Here is a 22,511-nt window from a genome sequence, read left to right on the forward strand (position 1 = left end):
ATTTGTCCTGTAAGTATAGAAACACAGGCGTGATAACAGTGCTTTCTAACAGCTGCATGTGCTATGAATTATGATCTTTAAGTGGCTTGTATTTTTTTGTAGACTACTGGATTAAATTTGTCTCGTGCAAAGATCCAGTATAAGTTTTGTCTGCTAGTTAAATCTTTGATCAAAATATTAAAATCTCCTTTGAGTGCTTGCTAGAAACATGATCTGTTTGCAACCTGTTATGCTATGTAATGCTCAGCGTTTGAATCTACATATCCTTCTTCCTTTAATAATATATAATTCTTACAAAAGATAGATTTGGAGATGCCAATGAGCTGTTATGTTGTTTCATTTTCACCAAGCCTATTTTGGCACCTTCTGTAATGTTGTATCCAGCTCTATAGCATGAACTGGTCATGTACATCTCAGCTGTGGTGCAGGTTGACTTGTTTGTCAGAATTCATTCTGAAAAATATGAGTTAATATCATCATTGTCTTTGTTTGCAGACTTGATTGAAGCTGAAGCGAAGGAATTAATACTTGATATTAAATACCCCGCTACAAAGAAACAGGTAAATATTTAAAGTCTGTACACTTCAATATTAGAAAAATGTGTTATTAGATTAGTGCTAAATCCTTTTTAAATATTTAAAAATATTTTAATTGTTCCTAGAGTTGAAGCAAATGATTGAGCTATTATATTGACTTGTGACTTCCTCAAGGCATCTTCCATGATAATAGTTGAAATAATAAAAATAGAGCAGACCAGCAGACCTTACTATAGGATCAAAATATGCCACAAGTATATGTGAAGACCAAAAAAAAAAAAAGCTGAAAATAGTTGTCAAAGTTTTGCTGTTGTTGGTTTACCTTTTGTGTTTTAACAGTAAAATGAAGTAAATGTTTAATTCTGTTGAATGTCTGCTTGACAGGCTCTGGAAAGTATATTGACAAGTGAACGCGTGCCACTTTCATCTCTCACAAACATCACTCAGACATTAATGGATAATTTAGAAAAACAGGGTAGGTGGATATTTATTTTGCAAATATGGAGAGGCATTTGCACTGTCTGCAGTGCTGTAAGGCAATTGTAGAACTGCTCTGTTCCACAGGGGTATCAGACTTGATCTGCTTAGTTTTCACGCTAGCTTTCACAGTATGTTGCTTCTACAAATTGATCTTTTTTCCACACAGACAGTAAATAGCTTGCTAACAAATATGCTTTGCTATACTTGCCATGTACCTAACAATTCGTGATTGTACTTAAAAAGAAAAATAAAATAACTGGGCTGAGTACTTGCATCTAGAAAAAAGCTTCCTTTAGAAAAAAGGCTTCACAGGCTGTAAAGACATTTTAGCGCTTTCTCTCTTTCCTAGGAAGACAGTAAAGATATGGTACTTTGGATCTGTAAATCTTAATGTTCTGGAGGCACTGAGTATCTGAGTTCTGGTCAGATGCCTAGTGTCTTCTTGTGGTAAGCTTCACTGACATTATTTTTCATGTTCTGTTGGGGACAGTCTCAGGGATTGTCATTATCCATTCAAAAAAAGAAACCAACCTTGTTGCTGAAGTCTGTGAGGTTCTTTCTTTGAAATGATGCACTTGGATATTACCAAATCGGGATAATCCTCCTTGTGTTTGAGGTGACCTCATTTAGGAGATCCAGCTGGATATTGTGGAATGAAGTGGAGAAGCATGTGCCTGCCACTTTGTGTATGTTAGGACTTCTCAGCAGTAGAAATCTGTCCATTTTTTTGCTTGTTTGTTTTCCCTGGATTCATTTCGGCTTGTTAGGAGAAGACTCTTTAAGAATAGGAGTCAAGAAATCCCTACCACTGTTGTGTCAAAGTCCTGAATAAACTGTTTGCCAATTAGAATGGCTGTTTCCCTTGAGACAGTCTCAGTGAGAATGTGGCAACACATTTTCATAGTTTAAAAGCTTTGAGGGGAAATATTGTTGGGGACATTTTCTGTGGTTTTGACCATTTTCTTGAAGTGGTGTGTAAAGGAGAGAGTGAGTTTCACATATGCAGTTCTGTAAGAACTCTTTTTAAAGTGCCCTTTTCCACTGAAGAGGAATTGACAGAGTTGTATACTTAGGTCTGAGTGTGTATTTTTGTGTATTATTCCCATTAATCTCTTATTGTCATACATAACATTATTTCCTCACAGTCACAATGAAGAACAAACTTGACTAATGTTCCAGTCTTCTAATTTCACAAGAGCAGTGGCATATCTTGCAGTGTGCTTAGTAGACAAAAGTTAATGCGAAACAGATGCCAGGCTCTATGAATGTTGTGGTTGTGAAGAAGAGGTCAAGTGACTGTGTGTGGCAAACACTGCATTTTTCTGCTTTGTAGGATTTTTAATAGCACTGGGACAATAGTGTTTAAATTTCATAGGGAGAAGATCATATTCAGAAGCTGTTCTAGATGAAGTTATGTATTTAGAGATACCTTCTGTATAGAAAGGTCTTTTTAGAATCTCTGTGAAATGTTTTATTTTCTAGCAGATAAGTTGGAATAAGTTTTTATTCAACGTTGCATTGGTGTTAGCTGCATATATTCAGACTGCTTTATTCAAAGTTCAGAAACAATTACATACGTTAGATTTCCAAGACTAAGATTGTAGAAATAAAAATGACAGTGTCATGCAGAGATGAAACTGAATTCATATAAATAGATGTCAAACTCCGTTCTGGTACAATGGGTGTGCTATGTTAAAATACTGGCAGAACAAATAAAAGGTTATAGTTTGGTAATTATTTCTTGATAAAAGAATCTGAGACTTAGTGTCTTTTAATTTGGGGCATTTTGTGGTTTGGCCTTAACTCAGGAAAAGACGAATATTTATTTTGTTCAGTTCCACATTATCAACCACATTCATTTTAAAGATGAGCCTGATATCTTTCTCTTTAATACATCTCATAAAAATAGTTCTTGTTTTATAATGCCGGGAATTAGAAGTAATCTTCGCAAACAGCAGTGCGTCGGAAATTAGATTGAGATGTAAGTCCTCTGGTGTGATTCCCAAAAGGAGAAGTTTAATGTGGCTGCAAAATATGTTCCACTACTTCAGGCTATATATACAAGTTAAAATGCAGGGTCTTTTTCCTCCTCAGAGCTCGAGTGTGTGGATGAAGGACTACTGCAGTTCTGTGCAAACAAGCTAAAGCTGTTACATCTTTATGAACTAGTGAGCAAGCTAAATTCCCAAAGCATACAGGAAGACACTACACCCTCAGATAATGTGAGTAAATTCAAAATTCAGTTATCTTGTAGAATTGAGAGATGATTTAAGCATAAAAGTATGTTTTCAGGGCCTTGGATAAAAATAAGTAGGTAAACTAGATCCATTTTTGTGGGGTAAAACTTTTAATGAAGTACTTGTTTTATAATACCTTCTATTTTTTTATTTACCTTATAAATGCATAGTAAATCATATACCCAAAATTTTTTGGTAGTCACAGAAGTCAAGACAGAAGTGAAAATAGAACCAGGATCCCCTGATTTCAGTCCTTTATCCAGAGTAGCATATTCTTAACAACTTAATTTGGGAGAGGTATTCTCGACCAGTGGAAATCATAAATTCTGATGTTTGCACAAACTTCAGAAGATGGGCTCTTAAGCAGAATTCTGTGGTCAGCATCATAATTTGGCTTGTTTTTTAAATAGTAGATGACAAGTGCTTATGAACTAATAGAAGATATACAGAGTGGCATTACCAAGCAAATAGGCCCATATGAGCAACAGTTATACCGCGAGCAAGATCTAAATGTGGGAAACATGCCTACTAAAGTCCTTAAAAATGAAGTTAAACAATGTCTTTTTAATCCATTATGAGTAACTGAATTATTATAATCATAATAGAATTATATACATCATATATTATGAATATTATATGCATGATCATTATATATTCTATATATTATATGATTATAATTATTACTTACAGTTGTAACTGATTATCGATCATTTTATCCTTCTAAAAATATATATTTCTAATGCTCAAAATGAAATATTTTCACTCTTTGGACTTTTAAGTCTTTACTGTGTTTTTCTCTAAAACAAAAAAACATTTAATTACTCTTGGGAAATGGAATTTTTTTGGGCTTTTGCTTTAAAGGACTTGGCTAAATTGCTTCGGCTAGAAGAAAAAGATTTTCAGAGGCTCCAAACGTTGCTGGAGAACTACAAGAAAGAAAACACCCAAACTCCTGTTCAGTTTGCTGATGAGAATGATGATGTATTGTCTGTAAAAATGTTCTTGGAGTATTTAGAGTATGAAAAGGATGTGATTAATGTGAAAAATATGGAAGACAGCAAATATGTGGCTTTAGGTAAGAACTACTGAACTGCTTGTCAAGTTACCTTAAAAATTGTTTATATTCTAAGATGTAATAAATTAATATTTTAGTCTTAACTTGGAGCCCTTTAACAAGGTGGCCTACCTCAAAGATGTTTGTGACAGTAATAGTTCTAGACTCTGACCTTTAGCCATGGGACAAGTCTTTCTACCTAGGTGGATATTAATACAAGTTAACTACATATGTGGATATGTTTACCCTAAAGCAATGTTATCACTCTTCATTCATTTATTAGCACCACTAAGTTGGACAGTGGTAACTAGATACTTTAAAGAGCAACTGTGTTCTCGTTTCCTTTATGTTTACAGCACCTCAAGAGTTCAGTTAATGACAGGAGTGACTTTAGTCTCAGAGATGAGGTGAGCTGGCCAGGACCATTACATGAGGCAATAGAGACCCTTTATTTGTGTAGCTGGGGAGACTTCTAACACTAATAGGAAATTTTGATGGTGGGAGATGTCAGGAACCTTGCTGAGGTTTCTTCTGGGGTATGGATTAGAGTTGCTGTCTGAACTCAGCTTTAGTTTTTAAATCTGTTCCAAAGTGACCTTGAGAAGCTCTTGAGAAATATCTAGTGGAAGTAAGTTGGGTTAAATCTGTTTCAAAGGCACTGTCTTTCCACGACTTCTTTTCTGGGGAATTTTTGGTGCAGACATGGAATTCTGTACACAGGCATTGTTGTGTGGTGTTCACTTAGTAGCCTCCTGCTTCTTTTGGCCTTAATTGACAGACTTTGAGAGGAATCGAAACTGAAAAGTTAGGCAGAAGAGCTTGGCTTTCATCTGTATGAAGATATGTCTGTTTCTAAGTAATCTTAAGTCTGCTCAAGTGAGTTTGCATTTTCTCTACCATAACACTGTACTTGGGTTTAAGAACTAAGATAGATAGAAGTACTTCCCCCCACCCCTTGAAAAAGGATCATCAATAACTTGTTAGGGTATTTAGCTGTAATTAAAATAAAAATAAATGGAATCATAGAATGGCTTTGGTTGGAGGGGACCTTAAAGTTCTAACCCTCCTGCCATGGGCAGGGACACCCCTCTCTAGACCGGGTTACTCAAAGCCCTGTCCAACCTGGCCTTGAACACTTCCAGGGATGGGACATCCACAACTTCTCTGGGCAGCCTGGTCCAGTGCCTCACCACCTACATAGTAAAGAATTTCTTCCTAATATCTAATCTAAACCTACGCTTTTTTAGTTTAAAGCCATTACTCCTTTTTTTATCACTATGCTTCCTGACAAAGAGGCCTGTCCTGGCTGGCCCCCTTTAAATACTGGAAGGCTGCTATAGGGTCTCCCCAGAGTCTTCTCTTCTGTAGCCTAAATTATCTCAGCTCTCTCAGCCTGTCTTCATAGGAGAGGTGCTCCAGCCCCCTGATCATCTTTATGGCCCACCTCTGGACTCATTCTAATAGGTCTGTGTCCTTCTGGTGCTGGGGGCCCCAGAGCTGAACGCAGGACTCCAGGTGGGGTCTTGCAAGAGCAGAATAGAGGGGGAGAATCACCATCCTCGCCTTGCTGGCCACGCTTCTTTTGATGTAACTCAGAATATGGTTGGCTCTCTGGGCTGTAAGTTAACATCGCTGGCTCATGTTGAGCTTCTTATCAGCTCACACCCCTAGGGCCTCCTCCTCAGAGCTGCTCTCAATTCATGCCCCACCCAGCATGTATTTGTGCTTGGGATTGCCCCAGCCCAGGTGCAGGACCTTGCACTTGACCTTGCTGAACTTCGTGAGGTTTGCATGGACCTACCTCTCCAGCCTGCCAAGGTTTCACCAGATGGCATCCCTTCCCTCCAGTGTGTTGACCAAACTACTCAGCTTGGTGTCATCAGCAAATTTTTTGAGGGTGTGTTCAGTCTCACTGTCCGTCACTGACAAAGAAGTGAAACAGCACCAGTCCCGATACTGACCCCTGAGGAACACTGCTCGTATTTGGACATTGAGGTGTTGACCGCAATTCTACGTGCAACCATCTAGCCAATTCATTACCCACTGAGTAGTCCATCCATCAAGTCCATGTCTCTCCAATTTCGAGACAACAATGCCATGGGGCACAGTGTGTGAAATGCGTTCCATGAGTCCAGGTAGATGATGTCAGTTGCCCTTCCTGTGTCCACCAATGCTGTAACCTCATTGTAGAAGGCCACCAGATTTGTCACGCATGATCTTCCCTTAGTGAAGCCATGTTGGCTGTCACCAATCACCTCCTTATTTTCCATGGGCCTGAGCATAGTTTCCAGGAGGAATTGCTCCATGCTTTTGCTGGGCAGAGAGGTGAGACTGACTGGCCTGTAGTTTCCAGGGTCTTCCTTTTTCCCCTTTTTGAAAATGGGGGTTATGTTTCTTCTCTTCCAGTCAGTTGGAACTTTACCAGACTGCCACAACTTCTCAGATATGGTTAGTGGCTTAGCAACTACATCCTCCAGTTCCCTCAGGACCTGCTGATGCATCGTATCGGGTCCCATGGACTTGTTCACCTTCAGGTTCCTTAGCTGATCTTGAACCTGATCTTCTGCACTCGCGGTTCATCATTCTTTCAGTTCCTGCCTTTGGCTTCTGTGACTTGGGCTATGTGACTGGAGCTCTTGCCTGTGAAGTCTAAGGCAAAAAAGTCATTGAGTACCTCAGCCTTCACTATATCCCTGGTGACCAGGTCTCCCATTTTGTTCTGGAGAAGGCCCACAGTTTCCCTCGTCTTCCTTTTATCCCTGACCTTTTATCCCCGATGTACCTATAGAAGTCTTTCTTGTTGTTCTAAATATGAATGTTGTGCTGAGGTATTCAGGTGGTTTCTTGAAGATGTTTTTCCAATTTTCCCCTTCCTCAAAGAGACACTCAGCTTTTGTAGCACTGATCAAATTCGGATTGTGTGATTAGTTTGTTTTGGTTTTCTGTTTTTTAATTGCTTGAAGTACATCCAGTTTGCTGTACTAGATACAGCATGCTTCCACACAGTTATGGGTTACTTAGTGGATAAGCTTGTCCAACACTTCTAGCTATTCCTTGAATTGAACTAATAATAGTACAATAACTTTTCTTATAAATCCACTTTCCTCTGCCTCCTGTAGTGGTAGAAACATTTGTCCTTTGAAACAAACCACTTTCTCCACTAAGGGTAAAGTGTCAGAGTATCCTAGACATAACTTAGTCCTTTTTATTGTACTCAGTGGGACCTGATCAATAGATGGTATTTTGTATAAAGGTAAGGGAGAGGCTGTGGCATTAGATTTCATTCATCATGTTCACTAATTTTTTTTTTATTTTTATTTTTTTTTACTTCAGGCAACTTTTTCTTCTGGAAGTGTTTGTGTGGAGAGAGTTCCACAGAGGAAATGTGTCATGCATTGGAATCAGCAGGTTTTAGCCCTCAAATCTTGTTGGTAAGCTATTTATTATGTATGTTAAAATGTTCTGGTTTTGGAAACAAAACACTGAAAGGAAAAATATGAATGTTGACCTTTGGATTAATGCTATTCTCAGGCTGTCTTTCATGTTCATATGCCCCTACATGAGGTTCTTTAGTTTCTCATATTTACACTTACCACTTAACAGATGTCAAAAAAAATCTTGTAGAAAAATGTGGCTATGCTAGTGGGAATGTCTAGAGTATGCACTGAATAGACTGTAAGTGTTGTCATGTAAAATTTTGCTGAAAATTTATTTTACGAAGAGAAGCAAAAATAATGTGAGTAGTTAATTTCAGGTACAGAGACATTTGTTATAATTCCTTGTTACAACAAGCAAAGAAGTTTTTTAAAAAAGTCAAACTTGTCAGAATCACTAGCAGTGTTGAGACAATCATCTTTCTTTCATCTACATGTAATTTTATTTTTTTTGCTACTTGTCTTCCACCAACTACCAGATGAATGAAATACCTATTACTTTTAATTAATATGTAATTAAAATTTATGTATTACTTTGCTGTGTTAAGATTTTCAACTGTAATATTAACTACTATTTTTTACCAAGTTAAGATTGCTAACAAACTTATATGAGCTGTCTGTGCATTCAGAAGAGTATCTTTCAGATATCTTAGAAAGTACTGATTGTATAGTTTCCTTTCAGTCTGTCAGAGTTCCTTATGCAATATATTTTTAACCTTCTATATTAATATAATAAGGACTCATTGATATCACAGTTCAGCTCCATGACACACAATTTGTTAAAGAAAGTGACTGCATTAGGTATTGCAATATCACAGAGTTTCTTTTGTTTTAATTAAATTTTGTATTCTCTTTTTTCCAGTCACTCCTTCTCAATTTATGGCTTTCCAGGGAAAAAGACGTTCTAGAGAAACCAGACTCTACCGGTTGCCTTTATACTATGCTGTCACTCCTGAGCAAAATGAAAGGTGAAACGTACACTTGGAACATTTAAACACCGCGGGTGTTAGTTATTAGATTTCTTTGTGTGTGTGGATGTTAGTTATTAGAATTTTTTGGTGTTTAATTATTATTAAATTTTTTTTTTGGTGATGAATCCATGTTATCATTTAGTTCCCTCACTCAAAAAAATGTAACAGGACTAAATATTGCATTCTGATATATTCTGTAACAAGCAACTAACTTGAAAATGCAGTCAAAGTCTGAGGACTGTTGCAATTAAACGCCTGCTTCATGCCTTGCTTTTTCACTCACCACCAAGTAGACACAGCTACTATTTGGCAACAGAAGGTGGCTGTCCATATCGCTTTCCTCCTTTTTTTTTTTGCTGTGTATAGTTCTGCCTCTCTTTTGCTGCCTGGTGCTCAGAAGTCCTTCGAGTTGCTTTAACTCACGTTGAGACACTAACCTCATTATTCTAGCAGCATTTGTTTAGTGAACAACTCTGTAATTTGAGGGGTGCTCTATGAAGTCAACTTTACACAGGTTACCCCAAATAATGGGATGAATAAATATGGATTCTCCTACCTCACGTAAAACTGCTGTAGTTATGTCTCTGCCAGGTTCCCTTATATGTAGTTCACCACAGGACACCATTATCAGCTTGAAACTGGAAGCATGAATAAGCTGTTGCTGTTGTCTGAACAAATTAATTCTGCTGAACATGAGATAGCCTGAAGAGAGCCAGCTTGAGTGGGTGCATTTAATGGGTATGGTGTTTTGAAATCACAAAGGAAGCTGGCTGCATTGTTAAGTGTTATTTTGTTATATTCCTTAAATCTAGTTAAGTGTTCAGCAGGATTTACTGACTAGTGGTTTAGATTTGTTGCCTGTTTCCTCCGAGTGAAATTTGGAGAATGAGTAATTCATGTTCTGCTCTTTATTTTACATTTGATATATAATCTAGGACTTGTATGCTACACATCTAGAACAATGTAATGTAGAGTAATTGGAAATTGCTCCTAATACATGCTGCATTAATAAGTGCTGCTTTTAGGGTTGGTTATTGTTTCGCTAGTTCTAATATCTCATGACCCAAGTTGAGTTTCCTGCTGTCTCTCTCTGCAGTCGCTATCGATGAGTCCTGGGACACTCAGTCCGTTTCCCCCTGGTGGCAGCAAATGCGAACAGCTTGTATTCAGTCTGAAAATAATGCAGCTGCCTTATTATCTGCTCACGTTGGAAACTCTGTTACTGCACAGATAATTGACAGTGTGACAGAGAAGAAGGTCAGTCACTGTGTACTTCTCATCTCAGTGTTACATATTGTGTCAGCTCCATGCAAATTGCTGTCTTTGTAATAGAGTAACATCCTCAACATTCACTTGTTGTTCTGACTTGGGCACAAGCATGCCATGCTGCAAGCCTGAAAATTTGCATTTGAATGTGGAGAATATTATGCTGAGGTAAATGAAAGATATGTCAGAATTGCTTGCTACACATGTTTAAATATGTGATGGGAACTGGACAGTGAGTTTTTCTCTTGATAGCAAATAATGTTGACAAACTTAAAGCCTATACAATTTTGAGAAATTCACAGAGGTGGATGGTAAACCTGTTTCAGCACAATTGTGTTCTTAATGTACTGGTGAATTTTCTTATCTCTTATGTTGTTATTTCTTCTTAAGGTAATGGGTAGGCTTTTTTGGGGTCAATAAGGATCTTTTTACAGAGTTGTGATTAACACTGCAAAACTACAAACAGGTTATTTCATTCTTAAACAGCCCTAGACTTGTGTGTGTTTTACTACTTGTCTTAACAAACTCGAATTAGATGTGGTTTAGGTGATGTTACGGCTTGTAAATAGATTGTTTTATATATTATAACTAGATTGCTGGGAAGTGTTGTAGCATTTTTCTACATTCATCTTAACTAATCTAATTCTGTATATTAAAATCTCCTATGTTGCCCAAATAGGAACGTTGATACGTTGCAACATACTATGCTTTACCCATCTGCTCTCTCCTTTGTAATCTTCTCTTCTGTTCTTAAAAGAAAAAAAGCAGCAGTCATAAAATTTGCCTTCCATACAACCATTTATCTTTTTACCCTTTTTTTTTTTCCTTTTGCCCTCTTTTGGCATAAAGCCTAAAACTGCTAACGGCCAGGATTTTGAGAACTCTATAGAGTTTTCTGTATTGGTGCACCTGGAGTACTGCATCCAGGTTTGGGGCCCCCAGCACAAGAAAGATGTGGAGCTGTTAGAGCGAGCCCAGAGGAGGGCTACAAAGATGGTCAGAGGGCTGGAGCACCTCTCCTATGAAGACAGGCTGAGAGAGCTGGGGCTGTTAGGAGACCTCATTGCAGCCTTTCAATACTTAAAGGGGACTTATAAAAAAGATGGAGAGGGACTCTTTGCTCAGGTAGATAATGATAGGGCAAGGGGGAATGGTCTTAAATTAAAAGAGGATAGATTTAGACTAGACATTAGGAGGAAATTCTTCACTGTAAGGGTCGTGAGACGCTGGAACATGTTGCCTAAAGAACTTGTGGATGCCCCATCCCTGGAGGTGTTGAAGGCCAGGCTGGATGGGGCCTTGGCCAACCTGATCTTTAGATAGATGATCTTTAAGGTCCCTTCCAACCTGAGCCTTTCTGTGATGATTCTATGATAAAGCTAAAAATCAGATCTACAACCTCCTGGAAAAATTCCTGGTGTTCCTGTCAGACTATTTGCTGATTAACATGAGAATATCAAAGTAAGGCACAGATAAGGTATCATCCAATTCTTCCAGATGCATGAGGCATGATAACTATTTTTTTATATGGTAGGAGATAGAAATGTGGGTTGAGTAATCATATGTAAGGAATGAAAAATTGTATTCAAGGACTTAGAATTAAATCTCTTTGGTCAAAAAGTAGGTTAGAATCCCTTCAAACATGAACTTAATATAGGATTATAAGGTGGCCTTTCATGTCAGACACAGACACAGATTTCTAGGTTGGAAGAGACCTCAAGATCATCGAGTCCAACCTCCGACCTAACACTAAGTACTCCACTAAACCATATCACTAAGCTCTACATCTAAACGTCTTTTAAAGACCTCCAGGGATGGCGACTCCACCACCTCCCTGGGCAGCCCGTTCCAATGCTTAATAACCCTTTCGGTAAAGAAGTACTTCCTAACATCCAACCTAAAACTCCCCTGTCGCAACTTTCGCCCATTCCCCCTCGTCCTGTCACCAGGCACGTGGGAGAACAGACCAACCCCCACCTCACTACAGCTTCCTTTAAGGTAACTGTAGAGAGCGATAAGGTCGCCCCTGAGCCTCCTCTTCTCCAGGCTGAACAAGCCCAGCTCCCTCAGCCGCTCCTCGTAAGACTTGTTCTCCAGACCCCTCACCAGCCTCGTCGCCCTTCTCTGGACTCGCTCGAGCACGTCCATGTCCTTCCTGTAGCGAGGGGCCCAAAACTGAACACAGTACTCGAGGTGCGGCCTCACCAGAGCCGAGTACAGGGGGACAATCACCTCCCTAGACCTGCTGGCCACACTGCTTCTTATACAAGCCAGGATGCTGTTGGCCTTCTTGGCCACCTGAGCACACTGCTGGCTCATATTCAGCCGACTATCAACCAATACTCCCAGGTCCTTCTCGGCCAGGCAGCTTTCCAGCCACTCATCTCCCAGCCTGTAGCTCTGCTTGGGGTTGTTGCGCCCCAGGTGCAGGACCCGGCACTTGGCCTTGTTGAACTTCATACAGTTGGCCTCAGCCCATCGCTCCAGCCTATCCAGATCCTCCTGCAGAGCCTTCCTGCCCTCGAGCAGATCGACACACGCACTTAGCTTGGTGTCATCTGCAAACTTACTGAGGGTGCACTGGACGCCCTCATCCAGATCATCGATAAAGATATTAAAGAGGACCGGCCCCAGTACCGAGCCCTGGGGGACACCACTTGTGACCAGCCTCCAACCAGATTTGACTCCATTCACCACAACTCTCTGGGCCCGGCTATCCAGCCAGTTTCTAACCCAGCGAAGCGTACGCCAGTCCAAGCCCCGAGCAGCCAGTTTCTTGAGGAGAATGTTGTGGGGAACGGTGTCAAAAGCCTTACTGAGGTCAAGGTAAACCACATCCACAGCCCTTCCCTCATCCACCAAGCGCGTCACTTTGTCATAGAAGGAGATCAGGTTCGTCAAGCAGGACCTGCCTTTCATAAACCCATGCTGACTGGGCCTGATCGCCTGCTTGCCCTGCAAGTGCCGCGTGATGACCCTCAAGATAATCTGCTCCATGAGCTTCCCTGGCACTGAGATCAAACTGACAGGCCTATAGTTCCCCGGGTCTGCCCTCCGGCCCTTCTTATAGATGGGCGTCACATTGGCTAGCCGCCAGTCAACTGGGACCTCCCCTGATAGCCAGGACTGCCGATAGATGATGGAAAGCGGCTCGGCCAGCTCCTCCGCCAGTTCTTTCAGTACCCTCGGGTGCATCCCATCCGGCCCCATCGACTTGCGTACATCCAAGCTCCTTAGCAGGTCGCCAACCATTTCCTCATGAATAGCAAAGGATGTCCTTTTTGTTTCCTTATACTTTTATTTAAGAATCTGTGTGGCTTGTGAGCAGTGTGGGGTATTAATTTATCTTTCCGTAACAGTTCATATACACATCTCAAGCTAAATTGTTTTTAAAATAGAGTAGCTCTTGAGATATAGCTTTCAATTTTAATACTGTGCATTTTCTTAAACAAAATCATGTTACTTTAAGTGAACAGATCTAAAACAGTTTTTATGTTCTGTTAGTTTTCCCAAATAATTGTAGGTTCAGACACAGAATCCTGGGAAGCACTTTCTCTTGATGCTGAATATTGGCAACTTTTGCTGAAACAGTTAGAGGATTGTCTGATACTTCAGACACTACTGCACAGCCAAGTGAGCAAGAGGACAAAAAAAGTTTCATCTCTACAGACCGAGCCTTTGGGTGGGATTTCTGTAAAGAAATTGCTGGAAGGTGGAAAAGGTACGTTTTTCTCCTGGAAAGATGTTGATTGTCCTTCTAATAGACTTCTGAGATATCCTTACCTACTTTGTGAAATACACTGCACTGGAAATTGTTCTGCTGGTAACATTTCTTAGTTTAAAAAACAAAGTAAACCATGTAGAATGCTGTTTCAAAATGGCGAAAGGGTATTACTGAAAGGATTACATTGATTGTAAACCTCTAAGTTGATTAAGAATTTTTTGATTGGCAAAGCCATCCTAATATAATTAATGGTATTAGTCATCTCTCTACTCTTGTCTTTCAATTCTGAGCTACAAATCTTACGAAATACTTTCAGTGTATCCCAGACTTTTTTTTTTGTTTTTACCCTCCCAGGAGGTATTGCTGACACTGTAGCAAAGTGGGTTTTTAAGCAAGGCTTCAATCCTCTTGTACTGAATTTGGCACAACACAGAAACAATACAGAGAGTACTGAAGAATCTGTAGAAATGCATACAAATATCTTTCTTGAGGAACCAGAAGCAGATGAAGGCTTGGAAACAATCCTAGGTAAGAAAATAACATGAATCTTTCAAATCTTAAATGCTTTCAGAGCTGTTTTAGATGCTGCTGTTGTGAATAGCAGAAATTATAGTGGGAAGAGGTCTGTCTTGTAACTTTTTTCTTTTTTTTTCCCTAGAGCTTCTGCAACTAGCATATCAGCAGTTTCCATGTAGTCTTGAACTGGATGTACTCCATGCACATTGCTGTTGGGAATATGTAGTGCAGTGGAATAAGGACCCAGAGGTAAAATAACTTCATTTTCAGGGAGTAATGGTTAAGAACAACTTTCTAGTTTCAGAAGTTTTAGTTCATAAAAACTTTCATTAAGAAAACACTGAGTTTGAAAGCGTACTGGTTACGCTTTTTCTGCGGTAAGTGCCAAGTACAAATTGAATCGAGTCTGAAGTCGAATGGCACCTCACAGTGACAGGACGGTATACTTCTGAGCTAGCAGATTCTCAAAACTGCTTCAAGTAAGCAACGTGAAGAAGTGTTCTGTCTCTGTTTTGTGAGAATACAAAAGTCTATTAATTCCTACAAAATAGTGATGAACCCTTCCTCTGCTCTGTATGTGCTAAAAAAGGTCACAGAATAGTCAATTTGTCAGACGAGATCCACTCCATTTAAAGAGGAGAGAGGTTTCTTGAACGTTCTTCTTGGATTTTTTCTTCTTCTTCCCTCTAGCTACTGCTGGGAATTGTCAGGGAAAAAAAAAGGCAAAATTCTTGTTTTCCGTTGTTCTCCTATAGCTTTTCTAATATTAGAAAATTAAGTTCTATGATATCAAAATTTTTAAGATGATATGAAAATTGACATCAGCGCTGCTCTGATCTGTGCAACATAACACCTTGCTATAGAAAATATTAATTTGAGGTTTAAAAAAAACTTACTCCACCATAATGACACGGAGTGAAAAAAAAATTTTCTAGCACAAATAGATTCTTGTATCTGAAAAATGGGCTGTTACTAGTCACTGGAGGTATCTTTCAGCAATGAATGTTAGTGGTACATATACTGTAACAAAACCCTGAAAATAGTGAAGAAATCATAATGTGTTTGTGATCGCTGGAATGTACTTAGCCATGTGCATGCATATATGTCAGCAGAAAAGACTGCAAGATCAGAATAATTTACAAGTTCTGTAAATCAAAAATGAGTAGCTTTAAAATAATCTATTTGGGCCCCTTAAGAATCGATAGTTTACATTTAAAACAAGTTTTGAATAATGTAGTAACTTGTTCTTTTACTTTTTTTGTTTTACATAAGGAAGCATGTTTTCTCATTAGGTCTATAGACCATCTTAGATGCATCATTAATGCTCACGTTCAGCATGGTAAGTATGAAGCAATCATAAAAAAATGACCTTTGAAATCATAAAAACCATACAGGTTAAACGATTGTCTATAGACAAGTGTAAACAGGTGTAGTTCATAGTATTGATGGCCTTTTTGTCAGCACCCCCACCACCCCCAGTAAACTTTCTGCTGACATTTTTCTTGCTGAGACTAACCGTTTCCATCAGAAACATGGAAATACGTTGATTAGATAAAGTCGACGTGCAACTAAAAACTAAAAATTGCTTTGAAACATATTTGTTATTTTCATTTAAAATAGTGGTACATGGTCCTTGCAATCAGAGTTCATGCATTTCTTAATACTCTGTTTAAGTGAATGTGATGAGTTCCCTTTTTTTTTGTAGATTATATATGCAAATAAGGCGCATTCTATGCCTAAAGCACTAGTCTTGTACCTCCATGCTTAGTCTCAGTTTCTGCATATCTGCAATGTTTAACCCAGTCTGCATAAATACAACAGTTTTAATGAATGATTCATTGCACTTCTGACTGGATTTGATTGCTGAGATAGTCTCTCCTTGAGAAATCTGAAGTTCAGGCATTAAGCAATGAGGATAACAATTCCTTCTTGTTTCATTCATCATCTGTTGTTTTTTTAAATTCCCACTATTAAAGGAAGTTTGGCCTATGGCTTTTTGCTCCATACTTGCATTACCTGAAATCTCTCTTCTAGTCACAGAGAGTTCACAAGTTTGTGTTTGTTCTAGGTATTGCTCTGATGATGTGGAATACATTCGTAGTGAAAAGGCTTTCTTCTGCTACATATCTAATGGACAAGGTAAGAGCAACGCTCTGACTGTAGGTTTGAGGATGAATTCTCAATATTAACTGAAAGCAAATCTAGTATTTTTAAGGCATGGCTTTAAACAAAAAGTGTTTGGAAGATCTTTGACTTAAATATCAAAAATCTCATGTTTGTTTGATTTATTATGTAAGCTAATTTTGGGAGTTGAGGAAGGAATGCACACTTCAAAGTATTAAATCTGTCATTTGGACTGATCAACTTGTAGCTTTAAGCAGTAGCAGACACTGGCTGATATACTGAGGCTTTATATGCAGCATTAGCTCATAATTGCTAAATAAAAAGTGTGAAACAGTTTGAAACTGTGTGCGCATCAAATTTAAGTTCAGAAAATAAGTGTTTCTCTGTGCCTGTTTCCTGGTAAGTTATTGATGTGAAACTTTCAGGTTTCTACATGCAGCAACATTCCCAAATGTTGTGTGTCTAAGTTTTGGGTGTGTGAGCTTTTATTCTGCAAAATGCAGAGCATTTTGTGGGTGGTGGTGAGCATTTTTAACTTTTGCTGCACTGGTAAATCACATTCTTGTATGTGGCTTGCTTGCTGTTAGTTTTACCAGTCTTTTGTCCCTGCTAAGCTTCATGCTTATAATATGCAATAGATTGTTTACTGGAAGACAGTTCTCTTAAGGACTGAAAGGCAGTTTAGGAACTGTCAGTAAATGATAGTTCTATTTAAGTTGTATAAGGGGAATCTACCTATTGGTTGGCCTGATGTTCAGCAGCAGCTAAGTGATTTTTAGCATAAAAGTCCAGATGTAAAACAGAGGAGTGTTGACAGTAATTTAAAAACAAAACAAAAAGCTAGCCGACCAAAAAAACCAACAACAACAAAAAAACAAAACAACAAACAAACCAAAACTGACAGTAATTTACTTATCTTTTTTCTTCTCCTCTGCTCCTCTCATTTTCTGCTTTTGCATTTTTGCTTAGCTGTGTAAGAATTGGAATGTATCATCTTCCTCATTCCTTTCAACAAACAAAGTTGTGTACAGTTGTAGCAGATATTCCTTCTGCAAGAGCTCTTTTCCAGCATTTATGTACATCCATCGCAATTATTTCTGCCTACATTAACATCCACAGAAGACATGAGGGTTTTTATCAACTGTTTTTGCTCACAATGTCAATTACCTCAAACAAACATCATGTCCTAACAAATACTGCTAGCTTTTATTTATATACATTTGAAAGCTGTGAATTAGCCCTCAGGGTCTGTGTTACGTAAGTAAAAGCATGTCTGACCTCTCCCCAACTCCCAGAGAAATACAGTTTCCAAACAGGTGGTGCTTAATCAGTCCCAAGAAGTTGTCTTCACTTCAGATGTTGAGTCAGTTTGGTAGAATTAGAGTTTAAATGTTCCTGTGATTCAGGACCCTGCTATCTCACTTCAGGTATTGTTTAGACTTTACCACAATATAATAATTACTTTTATTTCTTTCTGCTGTGGAAGAGACCTTTCACTGATGTACGTGATTCATTGTGTGCAGAATGTGATTGTGTGTAGAAACTAGACCCAAGTGACGTTGTAGTAACTTTCCTAAACAAGAATGTCTGAGGTGTCTCTTCTGAAGAATTTACATAAGCAAAGCATGAAAAGTTTAGAGAAGATTTACTAAACCTTTTCCATCTCAATGAATATTCTGCAGCATTCACTCTTCCTTTCCTCTTCCCTTGTTTCCCAATGTTTCTTTATAATATCACAGTGTTTTAGCTCTAGTTCTATATCACAGAATTCAGTGGGAATATTTTAGCTACTTTTGCAATCCAGTGTGTTACATTTTGTAGCTGTAAGGAACTGGTTTATCTTTTTATATTAGGAAAATGCTAATAACAGATACCTTATGATAAAAATGATTTCATTGTGCTAAAATATATATTTTTTAAAAACAGGTGGGAAAAGCTCCAAAGGACAGATTATGCAGAAGGGCAAGTAATACTACTTTTGTCTAACTGGGGGGAAAAAAAAACACACAAAAACGCACACCTTATTTCGAATACTAGCTTGTGATTTGTTTTTGGAGCTGTGAAAGTTTGAAACTTGAGATATAACATGACAAAATACTATTTTTCATGCATAATTATTAGTTAAAACTCTTGGAAGGCAACTGATTTGCTCAGAAAATGGCGTGTATTAGGTGTTAGTACGTGAGCTACTAAGTCATCTTTAGAAATACGGTATTGTAAACAGCTAAATTGAGATAATTTAATCTTTTCAAGATAATGGAAAGCTTTCTCTTTTCCTGTTGTTTCTAAATCTTTGTGCTTAGGTGAATGTTTATTTAGCTTTAAATATAATAGGCTAATAAGCTGAGCTTAATGTGTTATGTCTACAACCATCTTCTCAAACATATAGAACTATTACAGCCTCTTTCAATTCCGTTTGAAACAATTCAAAACATACTGTTAACAGGATGTAGGTATGGGTGACACAGCAATGACAGCTTTTCTTGGCTGCTGTTCAGATCTTCTGCAAACATTGCTAGAGGTAAGTGTTTGTTTTTAATCTGTGGAAAGTAAGGAATGCATTAAATTCAATTTTTAAATAATATGTTTATACTAGTCTCTGCGTTGTTCAGACAAATGTTAATATTCTCTTCTGGAGAATATAAAATTCTCTTCCTAATTTCATAGCAGAGAACTTGTGATTAAAGCTGTGGTTTTTGCATAGAAGACTAATATAGGAGATATTTTGCAACTGACTATTTGTGTGTTCCTCCGGTAGGCTGATGTTAGTAGTGACGAAATGCAGGCTCCTGTCCTAGATACTGAAGATGCTTGGATGTCAGTAGAAGGACCAGTATCAATAGTAGAACTAGCGCTTGAGCAGAAACGCATTCACTATCCGCTTGTTGAACACCAGTTTGTGTTATGTACAATCTTGTACGCTATTATGAGGTTTTCTCTGAAGAGTGTAAAGCCTCTCTCACTGTTTGATAGCAAGGTACGTCTTCTGAAAGCTGATATGCATACACCTACTTATTACTATCCTTCCTCTTCGTATCTATAATATACGCTAGCTTTCACTTCTTATACTGTTCATGCATGCTTTTATGACAGACATTTAGCCCAGTGTGCTGTTAATGAAGTTGTCACCAGAATTCAAGCTGACAGACAAGCTTGGTGCTTTGTCTTATGAATATAAGATTTGTAGTGACCTCAGATGCATGAAAATCATCTCCTTAACAATTAGTTGGCCTGAAAATTCTGCATGGTAAGAACACTGTATGACAGGTTTTTCTAGTTGCTTCGAGAAGAGCCAAATCAGAGAAAACATAAATACTTAAGTTCAAAAATGTTATGTTGGTGTTGCTGTTGTATCCACTTTTGCTGATTATTATTCCAGAATTCTGAGCTTCCTGAGGAGAGAATACAGCTTGTCATTTAGATGCATATAAACCACTAAGAAAAAAAGGTTCACACAGTCAAGGTTCCCATTTTCCTGTGAGCTTTGAGAGAGAATCCCTAACAAATCTTTAGGGAAAATTGAGTGAAGTCTGAAAAGCAGTATTTAAAAGTTTCAAAAAACTTTTATTACCTTATTTCTGATAATGCAAGGCACTGTCTAGACTTCCATGCTTGTCACTTGCACCATTCCAGTATCAGTAATCCACTTCTACGTAATTTCCTGCATCCCATTGGGTATTTCTCCTGGCTGTTCTTTCAATTTGGAGAAGGTCCCCACTACGTAAGAACAACTCTACAAAGATTTTTCTTTCAAAACAGCCATTTTTTTGTTTTCTTACTCTGTGTGTCAGTACAGAGCAGGACTGCCAGAGATGCTTGGCATTGAGTATGTCATCACTGGAGGTGGTGGTGGGCTGAAACGAGAGCTGCCATATGCCATCATTCAGCGGTTTACATGAAATTTGATTAATCTGTAGTCAAGGACACTTTAATTTTAAGTGGAGTCAATTGATAATAATTGAAATGCATTTTTGTATTAACTAGTTTGCATTTCTTCTTGCATATCATGTCTAGCGTGTTAGTCTAGAACAATAAGCCGGGGAATAGGAAATATATATCGACTTCATCTCCAGCTAGTAGCATATCAGGTACAAACACCTGCCCACTAAATTATGTAAGTTTGAAAGGAAATCCTTGAATAAGGATTGCATGGGCAAAATATTGTTTTGTTCTGTAATTTAACTTAAAATACTAATTTTCATTCCCAAAGAGAAATGGAAGATTCAGTGCAGTTTAAATGTAAAAAATACTTCTGCTTCCTTGTATTGGATCCAAGTGAATTACTTTTCTTCACTTTTATCTCTGACGATTGTATTTGGTTCTCAATTTTAGGGCAAGAATGCATTTTTCAAAGACCTTACTTCAATTCAGCTGTTACCTAGTGGGGATATGGATCAAAGCGTGTTATCAATACGGCAACAGGTAGGTATAAGTTTTGTACTGAAAGTTCCTAAACTTCTAAAATTTCAAATAATACTGAAGTAATTTTTACCTCTTGCTTTCAAGTTCTTGATCAAAGTTGTGAGTGCAGCAGTTCAAAAGCTATGTTCATCACAAAAGGCTGAAGAAGTCTCAGAAGAGGAATTGTTTCCCTTCGAAAAGGCAAGGAATTGGCCAACTTTGGCTGTGGATCTAGCTCAGTATCTTCAAATCTGTGAGGATGTGGTCAGAAGACATTATGTCTGTGAACTATATAGTTATGGGATGGATCATCTTGGTGAAGAGGTAATAATACCTTTTTAAATAATTTTACATCAATACAGCATTATGTCAGATACTTTGCTAATTACATTTTCACTTACTGAAGATGCCTGGAAGGGTTAGGCAAGTCTTGCCAGGCTCAAAAAATCCACAGACTGAAAAAGTCAGAGGCTGGAGAAGTACTTTCTCTAAACCAGTAATCTTCCTTAGTTTGCCTTCCTTCCAACAGGGAGTTACTGTTGGTCTGAACTAGTACAACCTCTTTGTATTCAAAATACTACATTTGATATTTCAGGAATCTGTCCTTCACTTGTAATCTCTACAACTGACAAAATCTTGAGGTGGAACCTCTGGTGGAAGTCCATGAAGAGTTGATGAGCTATTCTCATGCATGTAATGAGTAGAGATAATCATGATAACAAATGTGCAAATTCCTAGTATGAGCTCTTAGTAAAAGAGCAGAGTAGAATTGAAACCTTTGCAGATCGTACTCGTGTAGGAATTAAGCTCTGAAATTAATGAGAGATTCTTTTTTTTTTTTTTTTTCCTTTGGGGATGTTCTACTTCAATTTGACATATGGATTGAGAAAATCTGCCTAAGTAGGTATCTTTTCTCTCATCTTCATACAAGAGAGGTAAAACTGCCTATAAATAGAATGAGATCAATATATAGTTTAGACAGAAGAAAACACACAATCATCTGCATCCTCTAATTAGAATTTTAGGAAGTTTACCAGTCCTTGAGCAGAAAATCCGTCACTTTTTTCAGCAGAAAAGCAAACAGAATTATAAGGAAGCTAGGAATATGTTGCTGAACTGTAAAACAGACCTCCAAATCATGCTAATCACTGTGTAAAGTACAGAGTAATTCTCTGCCTTTGTTCTCTCTTCTACTGCTGCGAAGCTGTTTAATAGCATGCTTTCTTTACAGTGACAGGTAACACAAGAAACAGCCTCAAAGCCATTTTTCTGTCTAGTATCTAGAAACTTCTTTAGGTTCACCTTTTCAAGCGTGCAGATAGGTGATCTGTGTCATGCTCAAATAGTATCTAATTCTGTGTATTTCTCTATTTTCAGGCCTTTCTTCAGGTGACTGACAAAGAAGTGCTTGCATCACAGCTGCTCATACTGGCTGGACAGAGACTGGCCTTTTCTCTACTTCATGTACAGACAAAAGAGAGCGCGGAACTTCTCGCTAGACTTCCTCCAACACTATGTACTTGGCTTAAAGCTATGGTAAGTTAAGCTCAATTTAGGAAAACCGTTTGGTTTACAAAAGGTTCTGTTTATTCAGACACAGATTACATCTGAATTGACCTTTCTTACTAACGGAAACAAGCTAGTTCTCATTTTATCTGGTGCTAGTTCTGTTCCTTGAAAAAGAAAGCAGCATGTCCTTGCATTGTTTTTTGTAACAGAGAAGTCAGCAAATAAGTAATAAAGAAACTCAAAACAAAGTAGTGAAGTG

The 22,511-nt window shown here is 38.2% G+C and overlaps 1 protein-coding gene across 4 annotated transcripts in view; it reads left to right on the top strand.

Moving 5' to 3' along the window:
• The window catches only part of RAB3GAP2 (RAB3 GTPase activating non-catalytic protein subunit 2), a 52,763-nt gene that overhangs the window by 27,018 nt on the left and 3,234 nt on the right, over positions 1 to 22,511 (top strand). For all 4 annotated transcript variants that reach the window (XM_035562986.2, XM_035562994.2, XM_035563004.2 and 1 more), the window contains exons 17-34: positions 496 to 560; positions 921 to 1,011; positions 3,111 to 3,238; positions 4,115 to 4,328; positions 7,641 to 7,738; positions 8,604 to 8,709; positions 9,809 to 9,969; positions 13,483 to 13,699; positions 14,057 to 14,230; positions 14,361 to 14,467; positions 15,491 to 15,557; positions 16,287 to 16,357; positions 18,269 to 18,304; positions 18,789 to 18,863; positions 19,101 to 19,319; positions 20,675 to 20,764; positions 20,849 to 21,067; positions 22,121 to 22,279. In XM_035562986.2, coding sequence (XP_035418879.1) covers positions 496 to 560; positions 921 to 1,011; positions 3,111 to 3,238; positions 4,115 to 4,328; positions 7,641 to 7,738; positions 8,604 to 8,709; positions 9,809 to 9,969; positions 13,483 to 13,699; positions 14,057 to 14,230; positions 14,361 to 14,467; positions 15,491 to 15,557; positions 16,287 to 16,357; positions 18,269 to 18,304; positions 18,789 to 18,863; positions 19,101 to 19,319; positions 20,675 to 20,764; positions 20,849 to 21,067; positions 22,121 to 22,279 — 2,297 coding nt within the window. The remainder of the gene's footprint in view (positions 1 to 495; positions 561 to 920; positions 1,012 to 3,110; positions 3,239 to 4,114; positions 4,329 to 7,640; positions 7,739 to 8,603; positions 8,710 to 9,808; positions 9,970 to 13,482; positions 13,700 to 14,056; positions 14,231 to 14,360; positions 14,468 to 15,490; positions 15,558 to 16,286; positions 16,358 to 18,268; positions 18,305 to 18,788; positions 18,864 to 19,100; positions 19,320 to 20,674; positions 20,765 to 20,848; positions 21,068 to 22,120; positions 22,280 to 22,511) is intronic.

Source organism: Cygnus atratus, chromosome 3, assembly GCF_013377495.2.
Source record: "Cygnus atratus isolate AKBS03 ecotype Queensland, Australia chromosome 3, CAtr_DNAZoo_HiC_assembly, whole genome shotgun sequence".
NCBI lineage: Eukaryota > Metazoa > Chordata > Aves > Anseriformes > Anatidae > Cygnus > Cygnus atratus.